General features: G+C 47.0%; 1 protein-coding gene across 4 annotated transcripts in view; it reads right to left on the bottom strand.

The window, feature by feature from the left end:
* Positions 1–737: 737 nt before the first annotated feature.
* The window catches only part of LOC115120837 (atos homolog protein B), a 49,763-nt gene continuing 30,569 nt past the window's right edge, over positions 738–19,931 (bottom strand). For 2 of the 4 annotated variants that reach the window (XM_065011371.1, XM_029649815.2), the window contains exons 2-10: positions 13,330–13,516; positions 12,776–12,826; positions 10,720–11,900; positions 8,989–9,029; positions 8,490–8,592; positions 6,402–6,560; positions 6,215–6,283; positions 5,887–6,101; positions 738–2,964 (exon numbers count right to left, since the gene is read on the bottom strand). In XM_065011371.1, coding sequence (XP_064867443.1) covers positions 2,811–2,964; positions 5,887–6,101; positions 6,215–6,283; positions 6,402–6,560; positions 8,490–8,592; positions 8,989–9,029; positions 10,720–11,900; positions 12,776–12,826; positions 13,330–13,345 — 1,989 coding nt within the window. In that variant the 5' untranslated portion in view covers positions 13,346–13,516 and the 3' untranslated portion in view covers positions 738–2,810. Of the gene's footprint in view, positions 2,965–5,886; positions 6,102–6,214; positions 6,284–6,401; positions 6,561–8,489; positions 8,593–8,988; positions 9,030–10,719; positions 12,106–12,765; positions 12,827–13,329; positions 13,517–19,931 lie in introns of all 4 variants that reach the window. The other 2 variants (XM_065011373.1, XM_065011372.1) reach the window with 2 other exon arrangements.

Below are 19,931 nucleotides of genomic sequence, written 5' to 3'. Positions count from 1 at the left end.
TCCCCATATAGTGCACTACATTAGACCAGGGCCTATAGGGCTCTATAGAGCACTACATTAGACCAGGGCCTATAGGGCTCTATAGAGCACCACATTAGACCAGGGCCTATAGGGCTCTATAGAGCACTACATTAGACCAGGGCCTATAGGGCTCTATAGAGCACTACATTAAACCAGGGCCTATAGGGCTCTATAGAGCACTACATTAGACCAGGGCCTATAGGGCTCTATAGAGCACTACATTAGACCAGGGCCTATAGGGCTCTATAGAGCACTACATTAGACCAGGGCCTATAGGGCTATATAGAGCACTCTATAGAGCACTACATTAGACCAGGGCCTATAGGGCTCTATAGAGCACTACATTAGACCAGGGCCTATAGGGCTCTATAGAGCAGGGCTCTATAGAGCACTACATTAGACCAGGGCCTATAGGGCTCTATAGAGCACTACATTAGACCAGGGCCTATAGGGCTCTATAGAGCACTACATTAGACCAGGGCCTATAGGGCTCTATAGAGCACTACATTAGACCAGGGCCTATAGGGCTCTATAGAGCACTACATTAGACCAGGGCCTATAGGGCTCTATAGAGCACTACATTAGACCAGGGCCTATAGGGCTCTATAGAGCACTACATTAGACCAGGGCCTATAGGGCTCTATGTAGGGAATACGTTGACATTTTTAATGCAGCAAAAGCATATCTGGCTTAAAAAAAAAAAAAAAAACACTGTCTAATTGTGCAGCTTTTTAAGACATTTGCGAACATAGATTAAATCCTACAGAAAGAAAACTAAAAACACAGTGAACCCTCCATCTGTCTACATGAAAGGAAGCATCCACCCCTTCCACCCACTACATGGTATATTCCCCACTTACATCCTACACAGTGATCCATACCATGTCGCTTGAAATGGGGGAGGTTCCCTGGAACGTCTATAGGCTTCAATCAAAATACAGTACAGTTAAGTCCTGAGTGTAGCCAATTGTTTTCGGCGTTTGCAGGGTGTGTCACACATCTGATATCTTAATCTTTATTCTTCAATTGATTGAGATAAATCAGTCTTTGTTTCACTACTGCTCCTCTGTCTCTTTTCTCTCCAGTTAAATACAGTTTGTGTTTTGTCCCTCCCCCCTTTACTGGGATGTGCTTGTTTAATGCTCTTTTACAGTCCTCTTCTCCCAATGTGTGCTCCATTAGCGGCTTGCCGGCTTCCTATTGGCTGGCTGATTTGAGGTGGCAGGGTTGTCCATTGGTCCACCGAGGGGGTGAGAGGGCAGGTGCAGGCAGAGTGAATGAAGGACAGTGTGTGTGAAACGAATGGCACTAGAGTACAACTGGTTTTTAGGTTAGGTCACAAGGCATGTTAACACTCAACTCTAGACAGAAGAGTGGTCATGTGTACTGTGAGTTGTGTACACACACGAGTCTGCTTAGCTTGGGTGCAAGTATCAATCAATGCTTGTTGTCTGTGCATGTTTGTATTTATGCATGCATGTACACTACATGACCAAACGTATGTGGACACCTGCTCATCAAACATCTCATTCCAAAATCATGGGCATTAATATGGAGTTGTCCCCCCCCCCCCCTTTGCTGCTATAACAGCCTCCACTCTTCTGAGAAGGCTTTCCACTAGATGTTGGAACATTGCTGCTATAACAGCCTCCACTCTTCTGGGAAGGCTTTCCACTAGATGTTGGAACATTGCTGCGAGGACTTGCTTCTATTCAGCCACAAGAGCATTAGTGAGGTTGGGCGCTGATTTTGGGCGATTAGGTCTGACTCGCAGTCGGTGTTCCAATTCATCCCAAAGGTGTTCGATGGGGTTGAGGTCAGGGCTCTGTGCAGGCCAGTCAAGTTCTTCCACACCGATCTCAACAAACCATTTCTGTATGGACCTCGCTTTGTGCACGGGGGCATTGTCATGCTGAAACAGGAAAGGGCCTTCCCCAGACTGTTGCCACAAAGTTGGAAGCACAGAATCGTCTAGAATGTCATTATATGCTGTAGAGTTAAGATTTACCTTCACTGAAAAACAGCCACAGACCAAACTTTACAGTTGGCCCTATGCATTGGGAAAGATAGCGTTCTCCTAGCATCCGCCATACCCAGATTCGCCCGTCAGACTGCCAGATTGTGAAGCGTGATTCATCACTCCAGAGAACGCGTTTCCACTACTCCATAGTACAATATAGGCGAGCTGTATACCACTCAAGCCGACGCTTGGCATTGCGCGTGGTGATCTTATGCTTGTGTGCGGCTGCTTGGCCATGGAGACCCATTTCATGAAACTCCCGACGAACAGTTATTGTGCTGACGTTGCTTCCAGAGGCAGTTTGGAACGGACCGTTGCAACCGAGGACAGAGGAGTTTTACCCGCTTAAGCACTCGGCGGTCCCGTTCTGTGAGCTTGTGAGGCCTACCACTTGGCGGCTGAGCCGTTGTTGACCGGGGCTAGCTCTACCTGGGCATACATTTGACAAACTGACTTGTTGGAAAGGTGGCATCCTATGACGGTGCCACATTGAAAGTCTCGGAGCTCTTCAGTAAAACATTGGCAGTAGAATGGCCTGTCTATGGAGAATGCATGGCTGTGTGCTCGATTTTATACACCTATCAGCAACGGGTGTGGCTGAAATAGCCGACTCCACAAATTTTAAGGGGTGTCCACAGACATTTGTATATATAGTGTATGTATGTATGTATGTATGTAAAGTCTATTCAAGTTCTCGTCGATGTACTGAGCAGTCTGTCTATGCCCTATTCCGGGCTGCGTTAGGGGTCAGGGATTAGGAGCCGTAGGGTCACACACGGGGGGAGTATTTGGGGTTTCTTGGCACCTCGGTGAAAGATTTGAGCTCGTAAGGGATCCCTGTGTCCACCTCGATGGACTTGCGGGAGAAAAGCAGCCGGATATCATTGTGCAGGTAAATCTTCCCAGATTTGGAGCTCTGGAATCTACAGAGTCAAGACAAAACAAAGAAGAAGTCTCACCGTCAGTAGCCTGTGTAAAGCTACTCTACTGATACAAGGCACTGACCAGTAAACAATCCTAAAGACACTAAGTAAATGATTACATTAGAAAACGTTTTTAAAAATCCTGTATTTGAAATGCTATAAAATTAATCTTGGTTTCGTACAAACAAAGCAATAGATGGATGAGTGGGAATAGATGGATGAGTAGGAATAGATGGATGAGTGGGAATAGATGGATGAGTGGGAATAGATGGATGAGTGGGAATAGACGGGATGAGTGGGAATAGACGGATGAGTGGGAATAGATGGATGAGTGGGAATAGATGGATGAGTGGGAATAGACGGATGAGTGGGAAAAGATGGATGAGTGGGAATAGATGGATGAGTGGGAATAGATGGATGAGTGGGAATAGATGGATGAGTGGGAATAGATGGATGAGGTTGGACTGGATGGACAGACATCTCTGTCTGACAAAAGATATTGCTCACGCCATACAAACCGTACAGAAAAATACAATTCCACAACAAACTGAAACTTAAAGGGATAATCCACCCAAAACCACAAATTCCTATGTTTAAACATGGTTACATAACACTAGACTGTGAAAACAATATTTTTTGAGAACAAACGTTTCAATGAGTCATTTATTACAAGATTGGTAGCAACATGTGAAAATCGGTGTTTGAAATCTATTGCTGCTTATGTCGACTACAAAACCCACAATGCAGTGCTCTCTCTCTGGGCTGGATGGCTAGTTAGCAAACGTGGCTACACAATAATACCAAAGTCAATATTAGCATGTGAAGTAACTAGCTAGCTGGAAAAAAGAAAAAAAAAAAATCGCCCAAATAAACTGCATTTATTTATCTCACAGAGCTCAACTTGCAGTTCCTCTCAGCCCAGAGCGAGCGCAGGGTATGTTGCTATGGCAACAACGGTCTTTTACCATGTTTCCCCACAGACACACAGGGTACATTGGGAGACGGTATTCGATAGAGAAACTAAATTGAATAATTTGGGTACACTGTTTAGATTGAGCAGGTCTAAGGGAAATACTGTACACATTGTCATGGCGATATAAATGGATAGATGTGTTGTACACACCAAATATTGGCTGATTTGGCCATCTGGAGTCCAGGTAATTGTTTTAAAAGCGTTATGACGAGAACCATGTACAGAGCCTTCAGAACCATGTACAGAGCCTTCAGAACCATGCACAGAGCCTTCAGAACCATGCACAGAGCCTTCAGAACCATGTACAGAGCCTTCAGAACCATGTACAGAGCCTTCAGAACCATGTACAGAGCCTTCAGAACCATGTACAGAGCCTTCAGAACCATGCACAGAGCCTTCAGAACCATGCACAGAGCCTTCAGAACCATGTACAGAGCCTTCAGAACCATGTACAGAGCCTTCAGAACCATGTACAGAGCCTTCAGAACCATGTACAGAGCCTTCAGAAACTATTCACAGCCCTCGACTTGTTCCACATTGTGTTGTGTTACAAACTGAACTTCAAATGGATTAAATTGAGATTTATTTTGTTGTGTTACAAACTGAACTTCAAATGGATTAAATTGAGATGTATTCGTCACTGGCCTATACAAAATTGCCCATAATAATAAAATGGAACAATGTTTTTCTAAATTTGTACAAATTAATAAAAAATAAAAAGCTGAAATGTCTTGAGTCAATAAGTATTAAACCTCTTTGTTAGGGCCTAAACGAGTTCAGGAGTAAAAATGTGCTTGATTTCCTGCAAGACAGGAATGTCAGTGTCACATGGACTCACTCTGTGTAGAATAGTGTTTAACATGATTTTTGAATGACTACTCTGATCTCTGTACCCCAACACATACAATTATCTGCAAGGTCCCTCAGTCGAGCAGTGAATTTCAAAACACAGATTCAACCACAAAGACCATCAACATTTTCCAATGCCTCGCAAAGAAGGGCACCTATTGGTGAGCATGGTGAAGTTATTAACTACACTTTGGATGGTGTATCAATACACCCACAGTCACTACAAAGATACAGGCGTCCTTCATAACTCTGAAACACGTCAGGGATTTCTACATGAGGACAATGGTGACTTTAAAAATGTTATAGTTTAATGGCTGTTTAACGGGAGAAAACTGAGGATGGATCAACAGCATTGTAGTTACTCCACAATACTTAAGTCAGGAAAACCTTGTTCAGTCTGGGAGATGAATTCACGTTTCAGCAGGAAAACACAAGGTCAAATCTACACTGGAGTTGCTTACCAAGAAGACATGGATTGTTCCTGAGTGGCAGACTTACAGTTCTCCTTAAAAATCTATGGCAAGACCTGAAAATGGCTGTCTAGCCATGATCAACAACCACTTTGACAGAGCTTGAAGAATTGTCTAAAGAATAAATTGGCAAATTTTGTACAATCCAGGTGTGGAAGGCTCTTCGAGACCCAGAAAGACTCACAGCTGTAATCGATGCCAAAAGGTGATTCTAACAGGTATTGATTTAGGGGTGTGAATACTTATGTAAATTAGGTATTTCTGTATTACATTTTCAATACATTTGCAAAAATTTTCAAAAACATATTTTCATTATTGGAATTATTGTGTAGATGGACGAGAGAAAAAAAATATTGAATCCATTTTGAATTCAGGCTGTAAAACAACAAAATGTGGAATCAGTCAAGGGGTATGAATACTCTCTGAAGACACTGTAGCTATGACACGTTCCTACACAATTTTCTGATTTCACAGACTGACCACTTAGAAGTGAAGTCATGGGGTACATTTGTTCTATAACCACTGATAGAACATGGGCGTTCACCAAATTGACAGGAATTTCATGATTTTTTATTTCTGGGGGTGGATTAACTCTTTAAAAGCAAACAGCAAATCACCAGATAGACATACCTGAGGTGTATCAAGTAGCAGAGAATCTTCTTCCTCTCTGTGGGTGTTGCCCTGGGCTCTGTAGGCCCCTCCCCCTTCCCACCTGGCCCCGCCTCCTCCACGGGAACCAGGAAGATGCGGTGACGCAGGAAGGTCATGTGATTGACGGGCATGTCCCCAAAGTTATAGGTCACGAGGAACATCTTCACCACAGTTTTATTGGGGTTGAATAAGGTCTGGAGGGAGAGAGAGAACAGTTTTATTGGGGTTAAATATGATCTGAGGGAGAAAGAACTGTTTTATTGGGGTTGAGTAAGATCTGAGGGAGAAAGAGGACCATGAGACTCACCACTTGGATGGTCCCTGCTTTGGGTACGCTGTATCCCTTCTTTCCAAGAGGCTCCAAGGAGATCACTCCCTACAACAGAGAGATGATTTTACATCATGTCTCACACGCACACACGCACACGCACACACACACACACACACACACACACACACACACACACACACACACACACACACACACACCTAACCAGGAAGGGTGAGGGTGCGCTGTGCTCTGAGATGTCGTAGTAGGTGACGTGTACAGGCAGAGTGGCGTGTTGAGGGCAGTAGGATCCGCTGGCACCGATCTCTGCTGTGAAGCCCTCGATACGACCCGACGGAGAGAAACGACCCTTCAAGATCGACTCCTGGAGAAGAAACCACGAGGGAAAAGTGAGAAGGATCAACACACAGATACTTCAAAAACAACAAGAGGGAACAAAGTAAGATCAAAGATTCAACAACTGAGACATAAACTGAACAAGTTCCACAGACATGTGACTAACAGAAATGTAATAATGTGTCCCTGAAAAATGGGGGGGTCAAATTCAAAAGTAACAGTCAGTATCTGGTGTGGCCACCAGCTGCATTACGTTCTGCAGTGCATCTCCTCCTCATGGACTGCACCAGATTTGCCAGTTCTTGCTGTGAGATGTTACCCCACTCTTCCGCCAAGGGCACCTGCAAATTCCCTGACATTTCTGGGGGGGGAATGGCCCTAGCCCTCACCCTCCGATCCAACAGGTCCCAAACGTGCTCAATGGGATTGAGATCCGGGCTCTTCGCTGGCCATGGCAGAACACTGACATTCCTGTCTTGCAGGAAATCACACACAGAACGAGCAGTATGGCTGGTGGCATTGTCATGCTGGAGGGTCATGTCAGGATGAGCCTGTCAGGAGGAGGATGTCTTCCCTGTAACGCACAGAGTTGAGATTTCCTGCAATGACAACAAGCTCAGTTCGATGATGCTGTGACACACCGCCCCAGACCATGACGGACCCTCCACCTCCAAATCGATCCCGCTCCGGAGTACAGGCCTCGGTGTACCGCTCATTCCTTCGACGATAAACACGAATCCCACCATCACCCCTGGTGAGACAAAACTGCGACTCGTCAGTGAAGAGCACTTTTTGCCAGTCCTGTCTGGTCCAGCGACGGTGGGTTTGTGCCCATAGGTGACGTTGTTGCCGGTGATGTCTGGTGAGGACCTGCCTTACAACAGGCCTACAAGCCCTCAGTCCAGCCTCTCTCAGCCTATTGCGGACTGTGATGGAGGGATTGTGGTTCCTGGTGTAACTCAGGCAATTGTTGTTCCCATCCTGTACCTGTCCCGCAGGTGTGATATTTTGGATGTACCGATCCTGTGCAGGTGTTGTTACACGTGGTCTGCCACTGCGAGGACGATCAGCTGTCCGTCCTGTCTCCCTGTATAGTGATGTCTTATGCGTCTCACAGTACGAACATTGCAATGTATTGCCCTGGCCAAATCTGCAGTCCTCATGCCTCCTTGCAGCATGCCTAAGGCACGTTCACACAGATGAGCAGGGACCCTGGGCATCTTTCTTTAGGTGTTTTTCAGAGTCAGTAGAAAGGTCTCTTTAGTGTCCTATGTTTTCATAACTGACCTTAATTGCAAACAGTCTGTAAGCTGTTAGTGTCTTAACGACCGTTCCACAGATGCATGTTCATTAATTGTTTATGGTTCATTGAACAAGCATGGGAAACAGTGTAAAAAAAACTTTAGAATGAAGATCTGTGATCTGATTTTTATGAATTATCTTTGAAAGACAGGGTCCTGAAAAAGGGACGTTTCTTTTTTTGTTGAGTTTATGTAGGAGCGTATTCAAAGTATGGATAAGAAACCACTAGAGGAAAGAATGAAGAAGATCAAGTACAAAGCACTGCTACTTCTATGACCAGGAGGAATTTAGAAAATATCTCTAAATATTTGGTAGAAAGTTCTGACAAAATACCTTTATACTTTACGAAACATTTTCACACGGATGGTATATGTCACACTTAATTGTGAACCGTCTCTTCAGGTAAGAATGTACTGTAATATGTAGTCTGTTTGCTGGATATACATTTCAGGTGTCCACAAGCATAGTAAAACAAAAGTAACAGTCAGTATCTGGTGTGGCCACCAGCTGCATTACGTTCTGCAGTGCATCTCCTCTTCATGGACTGCACCAGATTTGCCAGTTCTTGCTGTGAGATGTTATAATATGTAGTCTGTTTGCTGGATATACATTTCAGGTGTCCACAAGCATAGTAAGACAAACAAGTATGTTATACCTCAAAGTTGCCCAGTAGTGACCGGCTGATTGAGGAAGAGGGCCAGCCTGACCGAGCAGAACGACACAAGGTGTCTGTGCGCCGTCCACTACGCAGCTGTCGACTGCACACATACACACGTAAACACACACACACACACGTAAACACACACAAACACACACACACACACACACACACACACACACACACACACACACACACGTAAACACACACACGTAAACACACACACACACACGTAAACACCCACACACATGTAAACACCCACACACACGTAAACACACACACACGTAAACACCCACACACACGTAAACACACACACGTAAACACACACACACACACACACGTAAACACACACACACACACGTAAACACACACACAGATAAAACAACAATGGATAGTTTAGCCATGGTTGCAGTCACATAAGTCACAATCAAATATGATGTTTTTAAATGATGAGTAGTAAGTAAAGGAATCAACTAAAGTTGGAACGTAAACATACCTTTTCAACCTCCTGCTGGTTCTGCTGACTTCTGGTACACTCTGAAGGAGGACAAGAACGAGAGTGAGAGAGAGAACCAGAGAGAGAGAGAGAGAGAGAACCAGAGAGAGAGAGAGAGAGAGAGAACCAGAGAGAGAGAGAGAGAGAACCAGAGAGAGAGAGAGAGAGAACCAGAGAGAGAGAGAGAGAGAGAACCAGAGAGAGAGAACCAGAGAGAGAGAGAGAACCAGAGAGAGACGGACAGAACCAGAGAGCGAGACGGACAGAACCAGAGAGAGACGGACAGAACCAGAGAGCGACACGGACAGAACCAGAGAGAGACGGACAGAACCAGAGAGCGACACGGACAGAACCAGAGAGAGACGGACAGAACCAGAGAGAGACGGACAGAACCAGAGAGAGAGACGGACAGAACCAGAGAGCGACACGGACAGAACCAGAGAGAGACGGACAGAACCAGAGAGCGACACGGACAGAACCAGAGAGAGACGGACAGAACCAGAGAGAGACGGACAGAACCAGAGAGAGAGACGGACAGAACCAGAGAGAGAGAGAGAGACGGACAGAACCAGAGAGAGCGACGGACAGAACCAGAGAGAGAGACGGACAGAACCAAAGAGAGAGACGGACAGAACCAGAGAGAGTGAGAGACGGACAGAACCAGAGAGAGCGACGGACAGAACCAGAGAGAGAGACGGACAGAACCAGAGAGAGACGGACAGAACCAGAGAGAGTGACGGACAGAACCAGAGAGAGAGACGGACAGAACCGAGAGAGAGTGACGGACAGAACGAGAGAGAGAGACGGACAGAACCAGAGAGAGAGACGGACAGAACCAGAGAGAGAGACGGACAGAACGTAGAGCATCACTCACCAAAACAACATAAAGGAATGTAATGAAGGTACAGTGTGTGCCTGTGTACCAGTGTGTGTGTGTGTACCAGTGTGTGTGTGTACCAGTGTGTGCCTGTGTACCCGTGTGTGTGTACCAGTGTGTGTGTACCAGTGTGTGTGTGTACCAGTGTGTGTGTGTGTGTACCAGTGTGTGTGTACCAGTGTGTGTACCAGTGTGTGCCTGTGTACCAGTGTGTGTGTACCAGTGTGTGTATGTACCAGTGTGTGCCTGTGTACCAGTGTGTGCCTGTGTACCAGTGTGTGCCTGTGTACCAGTGTGTGTCTGTGTACCCGTGTGTGTGTGTGTACCAGTGTGTGTGTGTGTGTACCAGTGTGTGTCTGTGTACCAGTGTGTGCCTGTGTACCAGTGTGTGTGTGTACCAGTGTGTGTGTGTGTACCAGTGTGTGCCTGTGTACCAATGTGTGTGTGTGTACCAGTGTGTGTCTGTGTACCAGTGTGTGTGTGTGTGTGTGTGTACCAGTGTGTGTCTGTGTACCAGTGTGTGTGTGCATGCGTGTGTGTGTGTATGCGTGTGTGTCTGTGTGTGTGTGTGTGCATGCATGTGTGTATGCATATGTGTGTGCGTGTGTACCAGTGTGTGTTTGACCTGTGTGGTTTGGTAGGGGGGGTTCTATCGGGGCGACAGCAGCACAGGCAGGCAGAACACGTAGCATAGGGAGAACAATACAGGCTCTCTCAATAGACATTCTGGAGCCACTCGGCTGTCAAATGACTGTTACATTAAAAAGGGAAGCTGCCTGCCACAATGCCACGCCTGACAGCACAAACTACGAACAGGGTATAGTCTTCTGTGTGTGCTAGTCTGTACTCCTCACCTTGGCATGGTCCCGGCCCTGTGCGTTAGGCAGCAGGTGGCTCCAGAAGGGGGCAGCCTTGGCATCGGTGCCCCTGCAGGAGGCCAGCCCTAAGCCAGGGGCCAGCAGGGCCAGACGGCTCCTCTTAGAGGTAGAGGGGCCCTCATCCTCCGAACACGACTCTGCTGTGTCGCTAGAGGATAGAAGTTTCTTCTTAGCAGGGCAGGGGACCGAGGGGACCCCACGGAACCCGCTGGTGCTGGGGGTCTTCTCCAGGGAGGCCAGCTCGTTGGTGGATGCTGTGGTACTGGGACGGGGCGGGGTGGATTCTAGTTCGGCCCCACACTCACTGCCCTCCCCGGGACCCTTGGGGTCTGTGGTGAGAAGGTAGTTGGGGGAGAGGGAGCCTGTAGGTCCGAGGGGAGGTCCAGGGGGATTGGGGGTTTCGAAGGCTCCGGGGGCCCAATAGGAACCCTCGTCACTGCAGGAGTTGGGCTGACGCTGTCCCGATGAGGAGCCACTACTGCAGCCCGTCCCGGACCCTCCAGGATCAGAAGGAGGCTCTGTGCTGGGTAAGGGGCTGCGGGAGCCAGGGGAGCTGTGGGGAGACAGCGGAGCCCACGGGTCCGGGACGGGCCTGTCGTGGTTGTGCTGGGCGGGGCGTCGGGCGGGGGTGTGGCCGGGGGAGAGGGGTTCAGGTGGGGGGGATCTAGGTGACAGGTCCCCATCTGAGTCTCTGTGATCGACCATGACGCAGGAGAATACCTGCCCTATCCCTACCCCCATCCCAACCCCTACCCCAGGTCCTGGCCCACACAGAACCCCTTCTTCCAGGGTGTCACCATCTCTGTATGTGTCCCCAGCCAGGTGGGGCCATTTGTGGCTAAGCTTGGGCTCCTCCAGGCCCCTCTTGACCCCCTGCCTGGCTATCCGAGGGGCCTGTCCCGGCTGGGCCTCACTTGTCCTGGGGGGGTCGGAGGTTGAGAACCCCCCCAGCTGGGAGAAGATAGAGAGCTGGTAGACCTTCTGGAGACGCAGCTGCTCCTGACCAAAGTGCCTGGAAACCCCAACCATCACCCCAGGATCAGGGCCCTGTGAGGGGGCTGCAGGAGAAGACAGGTCCCCCTCGTGGGATGGAAGCTCCACAGGAGCCAGCTCCTCCTTGCTGCCGTGCGTCAGATCTACGTGAATGTGCCTCATGGCTGCTTGGGGTTCAGAGGTTAGAGGTCAGAGCCTTAAGAGTGTCTGAGAGATGTTGTGCAATTTAACAGGTAGTCAAGCAGCAGCAGGAAACAGGAAGTTCTAGAAAGTGCAAGGAGGCTGATGTTCTACAGGCAGAGAGGTCCTATACTTCCTTCTGTGACATCATCAGCACACGGTAAACCAGGAAGTAGAGACGCATAGCACCTGAGAAGAGGAAAAGGTGTGACACACTCAGCAACAAGTTATCAATGATAAAACAGGACACGCCATCATAACTATCCCACTAATACAATGTGAATGTAAACACGCTTCCTGTCTCACCTCTGTGCCCGATGATACCCTCCTGACCCATCAACACCTGGCACAACATCAGAAAGCTGTGCCCACAGACTCCTACCACGGTTACCTATCTATCACCATGGTTACGGCATGTGGCAGCTAGCGCCAGTACCCCCACACAGCCACACGGGAAGGGGCGGGGCTTCAGGAGGAAGAGGAAGTGATGGAAGGTGTTGGATACAGGAACTACCTACCGCCTGGAGCACTGAGTTTTTTATAAAGAACTGGAAACTGTGTCCAATATCTCCGCCCGTTGTCTGAGAGGTAATCTACTCAAGTGCGCATATGCCGATTCATGGACTGTCTATATCCGGGTTGCATCCGGTTTACACAGACTAACATCACATGCGCACTAGCACTCAGTGTGCACAGGGAGCCGTGCGAGCAGCGACCACTTCATCACGTCATCCGAGAACATGACAATTATTTTAATAATTCAATATTGCTTTGTGCACAAAAGGGATGACGAAAGTATCTAACTGGAAATGGGTGTTTCTGGACCTGGTGTCAGTTAAACTGCAGTACCTAAACAAACCTGTAGGGGAAGTCAAAACCTTCTTCCAGACCGGAATCCTGGCACTTCGGCCTGGAGAGAGAAAATAGAGAGAGAGAGAGACAGAGACATAGCGACAGAGACATAGCGACAGAGACGGAGACAGAACAAAAGAGAGAGAGACAGACAGAGAGCGAAAGAGAGACAGACAGAGAGCGAAAGAGAGAGAGAGAGAGAGAGAGAAAGAGAGAGAGAAAGACAGACAGACAGACAGACAGACAGACAGAGAGAGAGACAGACAGAGACAGACAGACAGACAGACAGACAGACAGACAGACAGACAGAAAGAGAGAGAGAGACAGACAGACAGAGCGAAAGAGAGAGAGAGAGACAGACAGAGAGAGAGACAGAGAGAAGAGAGAGAAGAGACAGACAGACAGACAGAGAGACAGACAGACAGACAGACAGACAGACAGACAGACAGACAGACAGACAGACAGAGAGAGAGAGAGAAAATAAAAGATAGAATGGTGTTAGATTCTCTACTAAGAAGTGTTGGCTGAAAGTAGCCTACATTGATTGAGTGGCAAACTCACCAAGGGGGCGGGACATCAGTGAGGCTGGAGGGTTCCGAGAGGAAGTATTGATGAACACAAACAGGAAGTGACTATCCTAAAGCACCTTCTGTGATTGGCCGACGGCCGGAGACACCCTCCCTCGTCACCTGGGTGCGGGGTGAGACTCAGCGACTGCATCATGACACGGTCATTCCACAGAGAATCCCTAGAGACACAAGAGAGAGAGAATTATCTTAATCAATGAACTGATTTATCAGAGTCAACCTATGGACAATTCTATCAGGACCTTGCAGTGAGGGAACCCCTCAGTAGATCATTCAGGCCATCAGGGAATTCCTGAGAATGAGATTTTTTATTGCAGAGATTAACCAGTCAAATAAGCTGAACCTTTGGACCAGAACATGCTCCCATGAACAAGCTGCTTCCATGGCAACCTGCAGCCTTGACAACAGGCCCTTTGTGCTCCTCCACAGAGAGAGAAAGATACTGTTCCAAGAAAACATCTTATAACGAAACAAGATGGCCGCTGCAGAAGGTCAACGTGACATGGGCACCATAAATGTGAACAGAATATAAATTAAAAATCTTGCTGGGATTCCAACAAATGCAGATAAATTATATTTATATTACAGTGATTCAAAATACTACCGCCAACATCTCCTTTTGGCAGAGATGAAATTACCAGCAGATCAGTTTCAACTTCAGTAATCTTGCAACGAGCAACCGATGAACCCTCCAAGTACTGTCTTAAATGGAATATGGAACACGAGCAAGTTATCATGTGACTTGATGGGAGAAGAGCTGACGATGACAAGATATTTATGAACGGCTGACATATCATATATAAATAGAGAGAGAGAGAGGTAAAGAGAGAGAGAGAGGTAGAGAGAGAGAGAGAGAGGTAAAGAGAGGTAGAGAGAGGGGTAGAGGTAGAGAGAGGTAAAGAGAGAGAGAGAGAGAGAGAGAGAGAGAGAGAGAGAGGAGAGAGGGGGAGAGGTAGAGAGAGAGAGAGGTAAAGAGAGAGAGAGAGAGAGAGAGGAGAGAGGGGGAGAGGAGAGAGAGAGAGAGAGGGGAGAGGTAGAGAGAGAGAGAGAGAGATAGAGAGGTAAAGAGAGGTAGAGAGGGGTAGAGAGGGGGAGAGGAGAGAGAGAGAGAGAGAGAGGTAAAGAGAGAGAGAGAGGTAGAGAGAGAGAGAGAGAGAGAGAGAGAGGTAAAGAGAGAGAGAGAGAGAGAGAGGAGAGAGGGGGAGAGGTAAGAGAGAGAGAGAGAGAGAGGTAGAGAGAGAGAGAGAGAGAGAGGGGGAGAGGTAGAGAGAGAGAGAGAGAGAGATAGAGAGGTAGAGAGAGGGGTAGAGAGGGGAGAGGTAGAGAGAGAGAGAGGTAAAGAGAGAGAGAGAGGTAGCGAGAGAGAGGTAAAGAGAGAGAGAGAGAGAGGTAAAGAGAGAGAGAGAGGTAGAGAGAGAGAGAGGTAAAGAGAGAGAGAGGAGAGAGGGGGAGAGAGAGAGAGAGAGAGGAGAGAGGGGGAGAGGTAGAGAGAGAGAGAGAGAGAGAGAGAGAGAGAGAGAGAGAGAGAGAGGGGAGAGGTAGAGAGAGAGAGAGAGAGGGGGAGAGGTAGAGAGAGAGAGAGAGAGAGAGAGAGAGAGAGAGAGAGGGGGAGGTAGAGAGAGAGAGGTAAATAGAGAGAGAGAGGTAAAGAGAGAGAGGTAAATAGAGAGAGAGAGGTAAATAGAGAGAGAGAGAGAGAGAGTAGAGAGGTAAAGAGAGAGAGAGAGGTAAAGAGAGAGAGAGAGAGAGAGGTAGAGAGAGAGGTAGAGAGAGAATAATTTTGCACGCCCAATTTTTCAGTTTTTGATTTGTTAAAAAAGTTTGAAATATCCAATAAATGTCGTTCCACTTCATGATTGTGTCCCACTTGTTGTTGATTCTTCACAAAAAAATACAGTTTTATATCTTTGTTTGAAGCCTGAAATGTGGCAAAAGGTCGCAAAGTTCAAGGGGGCCGAATACTTTCGCAAGGCACTGTATCTACCTCACCTGCTTTGGCAATGTTAACACATGTTTCCCATGCCAATAAAGCTCCTTGAATTGAATTGAATTGAATTGAGGTAAAGAGAGAGAGAGAGAGAGAGAGAAAAGGAGAGAGAGAAAAAGAGAGAGAGAGAATGTCTATAGTGTTCCTGTAGTGTGCATGACATCAGAGAGAATCAGCGGACTGAAAATTATTGACCCTCAGTGTGTTCTACAGCTGCACTATAGAGAGCATCTTGACTGGCTCCATCACCACTTGGTATGTCAACTGCTTGGCATCTGACAACGGCACAGTACATCACTGGGGCCAAGATCCCTGCCTTCCAGGACCTCTACACCAGCATGGGTCAGAGGAAGGCCCAAAAAATTGTCACACACACACATCTATCCTGTTGCCTAGTCACTTTACCCGTGCCGATATGTACTGTATATAGCCATGTTATTACCTCGTACCCCTGGTACTTCCTGTATATAGCCATGTTATTACCTCATACCCCTGGTACTCCCTGTATATAGCCATGTTATTACCTCGTACCCCTGGTATTCCCTGTATATAGCCATGTTATTACCTCGTACCCCTGGTATTCCCTGTATATAGCCATGTTATTACCTCGTACCCCTGGTATTCCCTGTATATAGCCATGTTATTACCTCGTACCTCCGGTACTCCCTGTATTTAGCCATGTTATTACCTCGTACCCCTGGTACTCCCTGTATATAGCCATGTTATTACCTCATACCCCTGGTACTCCCTGTATATAGCCATGTTATTACCTCGTACCCCTGGTACTCCCTGTATATAGCCATGTTATTACCTCGTACCCCTGGTACTCCCTGTATATAGCCATGTTATTACCTCGTACCCCTGGTACTCCCTGTATATAGCCATGTTATTACCTCATACCCCTGGTACTCCCTCTAGATAGCCATGTTATTACCTCGTACCCCTGGTACTCCCTCTAGATAGCCATGTTATTACCTCATACCCCTGGTACTCCCTCTAGATAGCCATGTTATTACCTCATACCCCTGGTACTCCCTCTAGATAGCCATGTTATTACCTCGTACCCCGGGTACTCCCTCTAGATAGCCATGTTATTACCTCATACCCCTGGTACTCCCTCTAGATAGCCATGTTATTACCTCGTACCCCTGGTACTCCCTCTAGATAGCCATGTTATTACCTCGTACCCCTGGTACTCCCTCTAGATAGCCATGTTATTACCTCATACCCCTGGTACTCCCTCTAGATAGCCATGTTATTACCTCATACCCCTGGTACTCCCTCTAGATAGCCATGTTATTACCTCGTACCCCTGCACATCGACTCAGTACAGGTACTGTATAAATCACTCTACACAGAATACCCCATAATGACAAATCAAAAACAGGTTTTTAGATATTTTTTTGCAAATGTATAAAAAATATATTAAAAAACTGAACATTCACATAAGTATTCAGACCCTTTACTCAGTACTTTGTTGAAGCACCTTTGGCAGCGATTACAGCCTCAAGTTTTCTTGGGTATGACGCTACAAGCTTGGCACACCTGTATTTGGGAGTTTCTCCCATTCTTCTCTGCAGATCTTCTCAAGATCTGTCAGGTTGGATGGGGAGCGTCGCTGGACAGCTATTTTCAGGTCTCTTCAGAGATGTTCGATCGGGTTCAAGTCCGGGCTCTGGCTGGGCCACTCAAGGACATTCAGAGACTTGTCCCGAAGCCACTCCTGTGTTGTCTTGGCTGTGCGCTTAGGGTCGTTGTCCTGTTGGAAGGTGAACCTTCTCCCCAGTTGGAGGTCCTGAGTGCTCTGGAGCAGGTTTTCATCAAGGATCTCTCTGTCATGTTCTTTTTACTGAGGAGTGGATTCCATCTGGTCACTCTACCGTAAAGACCTGATTGGTGGAGTTATGCAGAGTTGGGAGAACCTTCCAGCAGGACCACCATCTCCACAGAGGAACTCTGCAGCTCTGTCAGAGTGACCATCGGGTTCTTGGTCACCTTCCTGACCAAGGCCCTTTTCCCCCGATTGCTCAGTTTGGCCAGGCGGCTAGCTCTAGGAAGAGTCTTGGTGGTTACAAACGTATTCCATTTATGAATGATGGAGGACACTGTGTTCTTGGGGACCTTCAATGCTGCAGACATGTTTTGGTACCTTCCCCCAGATCTGTGCCTCGACACAATTCTGTCTCGGAGCTCTAAGGACAATTTCTTCGATGGCTTGGTTTTTGCTCTGAAATGCACTGTCCACTGTGGGACCTTTATATAGACAGGTGTTTGCCTTTCCAAATCATGTCTAATCAATTGAATTTACCACAGGTGGACTCCAATCAAGTTGTAGAAACATCTCAAAGATGATCAATGGAAAAAGGATACACCTGAGCTCAATTTCGAGTCTCATAGCAAAATATCTGTAAATAAGCTAAATCTGTTTACACATTTGCAATTATGGGGTAGTGTGTGTAGATTGCTGATACATTAGAGCCTTTTACTCTATAAAAACATGTAACAAAATAGGGAAAATGGGTCAAGGGATCGAATACTTTCCGAATGCACTGTAGGTTAGCGTGCACTGTATGCACTGTAGGTTAGCGTGCACTGTATGCACTGTAGGTTAGCGTGAGCCACAGTGTTAGAATGGGACGTCACCGTGAACAGGGGGAGGGAGGGAGACTACAAACAGAGAGAGAGAACCGACAGAACCGAGAGAAAACAGAGAGAGCCGAGAGAGAACAGAACAGAGAGGAAAGATACATTTTTTTTTGTGTGTGTGTAATGTTTGTTGGCAATTTCTGGTTATTTCACTTTTGTATTTATTTCACTTGCTTTGACTATGTAAACATACGTTTCCCATGCCAATAAATCCCGTTTGAATTGAGAAATGGAGAGCGAGAGAGAGAGATATGGGGGTCTTAGCTAAGCCAACAGCTCAGTTGGATAGTTGCTGAGAATGCTGTTTGACAGGGGTCTCTCTCGCTCTCTCTTCTATGAGGCCATTTTAGGAGCTGCTGAGTGCCAGGCCTCCTGACACTGACAACACAGAAAGACAACAGGAACATAGCTAGCAGCCAAGGCTTCTCTCTCCATTATCATTCTCTCCCTCACAGAGACACAGCTAAGGCTTCTCTCTCCATTATCATTCTCACCCTCACAGAGACACAGCTAAGGCTTCTCTCTCCATTATCATTCTCTCCCTCACAGAGACACAGCTAAGGCTTCTCTCTCCATTATCATTCTCAAACTCACAGAGACACAGCTAAGGCTTCTCTCTCCATTATCACTCTCCCTCACAGAGACACAGCTAAGACTTCTCTCTCCATTATCATTCTCTCCCTCACAGAGACCCAGCTAAGACTTCTCTCTCCATTATCATTCTCTCCATCACAGAGACACAGCTAAGGCTTCTCTCTCCATTATCATTCTCTCCCTCACAGAGACACAGCTAAGGCTTCTCTCTCCATTATCATTCTCACCCTCACAGAGACACAGCTAAGGCTTCTCTCTCCATTATCATAATCATCCTCACAGAGACACAGCTAAGGCTTCTCTCTCCATTATCATTCTCTCCATCACAGAGACACAGCTAAGGCTTCTCTCTCCATTATCATTCTCACCCTCACAGAGACACAGCTAAAGCTTCTCTCTCAATTATCATTCTCTCCCTCACAGAGACACAGCTAAGGCTTATCTCTCCATTATCATTCTCACCCTCACAGAGACACAGCTAAGGCTTCTCTCTCCATTATCATTCTCAACCTCACAGAGACACAGCTAAGGCTTCTCTCTCCATTATCATTCTCAACCTCACAGAGACACAGCTAAGGCTTCTCTCTCCATTATCACTCTCCCTCACAGAGACACAGCTAAGACTTCTCTCTCCATTATCATTCTCTCCCTCACAGAGACCCAGCTAAGACTTCTCTCTCCATTATCATTCTCTCCCTCACAGAGACCCAGCTAAGACTTCTCTCTCCATTATCATTATCTCCATCACAGAGACACAGCTAAGGCTTCTCTCTCCATTATCATTCTCACCCTCACAGAGACACCGCTAAGGCTTCTCTCTCCATTATCATTCTCACCCTCACAGAGACACAGCTAAGGCTTCTCTCTCCATTATCATTCTCACCCTCACAGAGACACAGCTAAGGCTTCTCTCTCCATTATCATTCTCACCCTCACAGAGACACAGCTAAGGCTTCTCTCTCCATTATCATTCTCAAACTCACAGAGACACAGCTAAGGCTTCTCTCTCCATTATCACTCTCCCTCACAGAGACACAGCTAAGACTTCTCTCTCCATTATCATTCTCTCCCTCACAGAGACACAGCTAAGGCTTCTCTCTCCATTATCATTCTCACCCTCACAGAGACACAGCTAAGGCTTCTCTCTCCATTATCATTCTCACCCTCACAGAGACACAGCTAAGGCTTCTCTCTCCATTATCATTCTCACCCTCACAGAGACACAGCTAAGGCTTCTCTCTCCATTATCATTCTCACCCACAGAGACACAGCTAAGACTTCTCTCTCCATTATCATTCTCACCCTCACAGAGACACAGCTAAGGCTTCTCTCTCCATTATCATTCTCAC

Source organism: Oncorhynchus nerka, linkage group LG27, assembly GCF_034236695.1.
Source record: "Oncorhynchus nerka isolate Pitt River linkage group LG27, Oner_Uvic_2.0, whole genome shotgun sequence".
Lineage (NCBI taxonomy): Eukaryota > Metazoa > Chordata > Actinopteri > Salmoniformes > Salmonidae > Oncorhynchus > Oncorhynchus nerka.
This window is presented reverse-complemented; position numbering and strand designations above follow the sequence as displayed.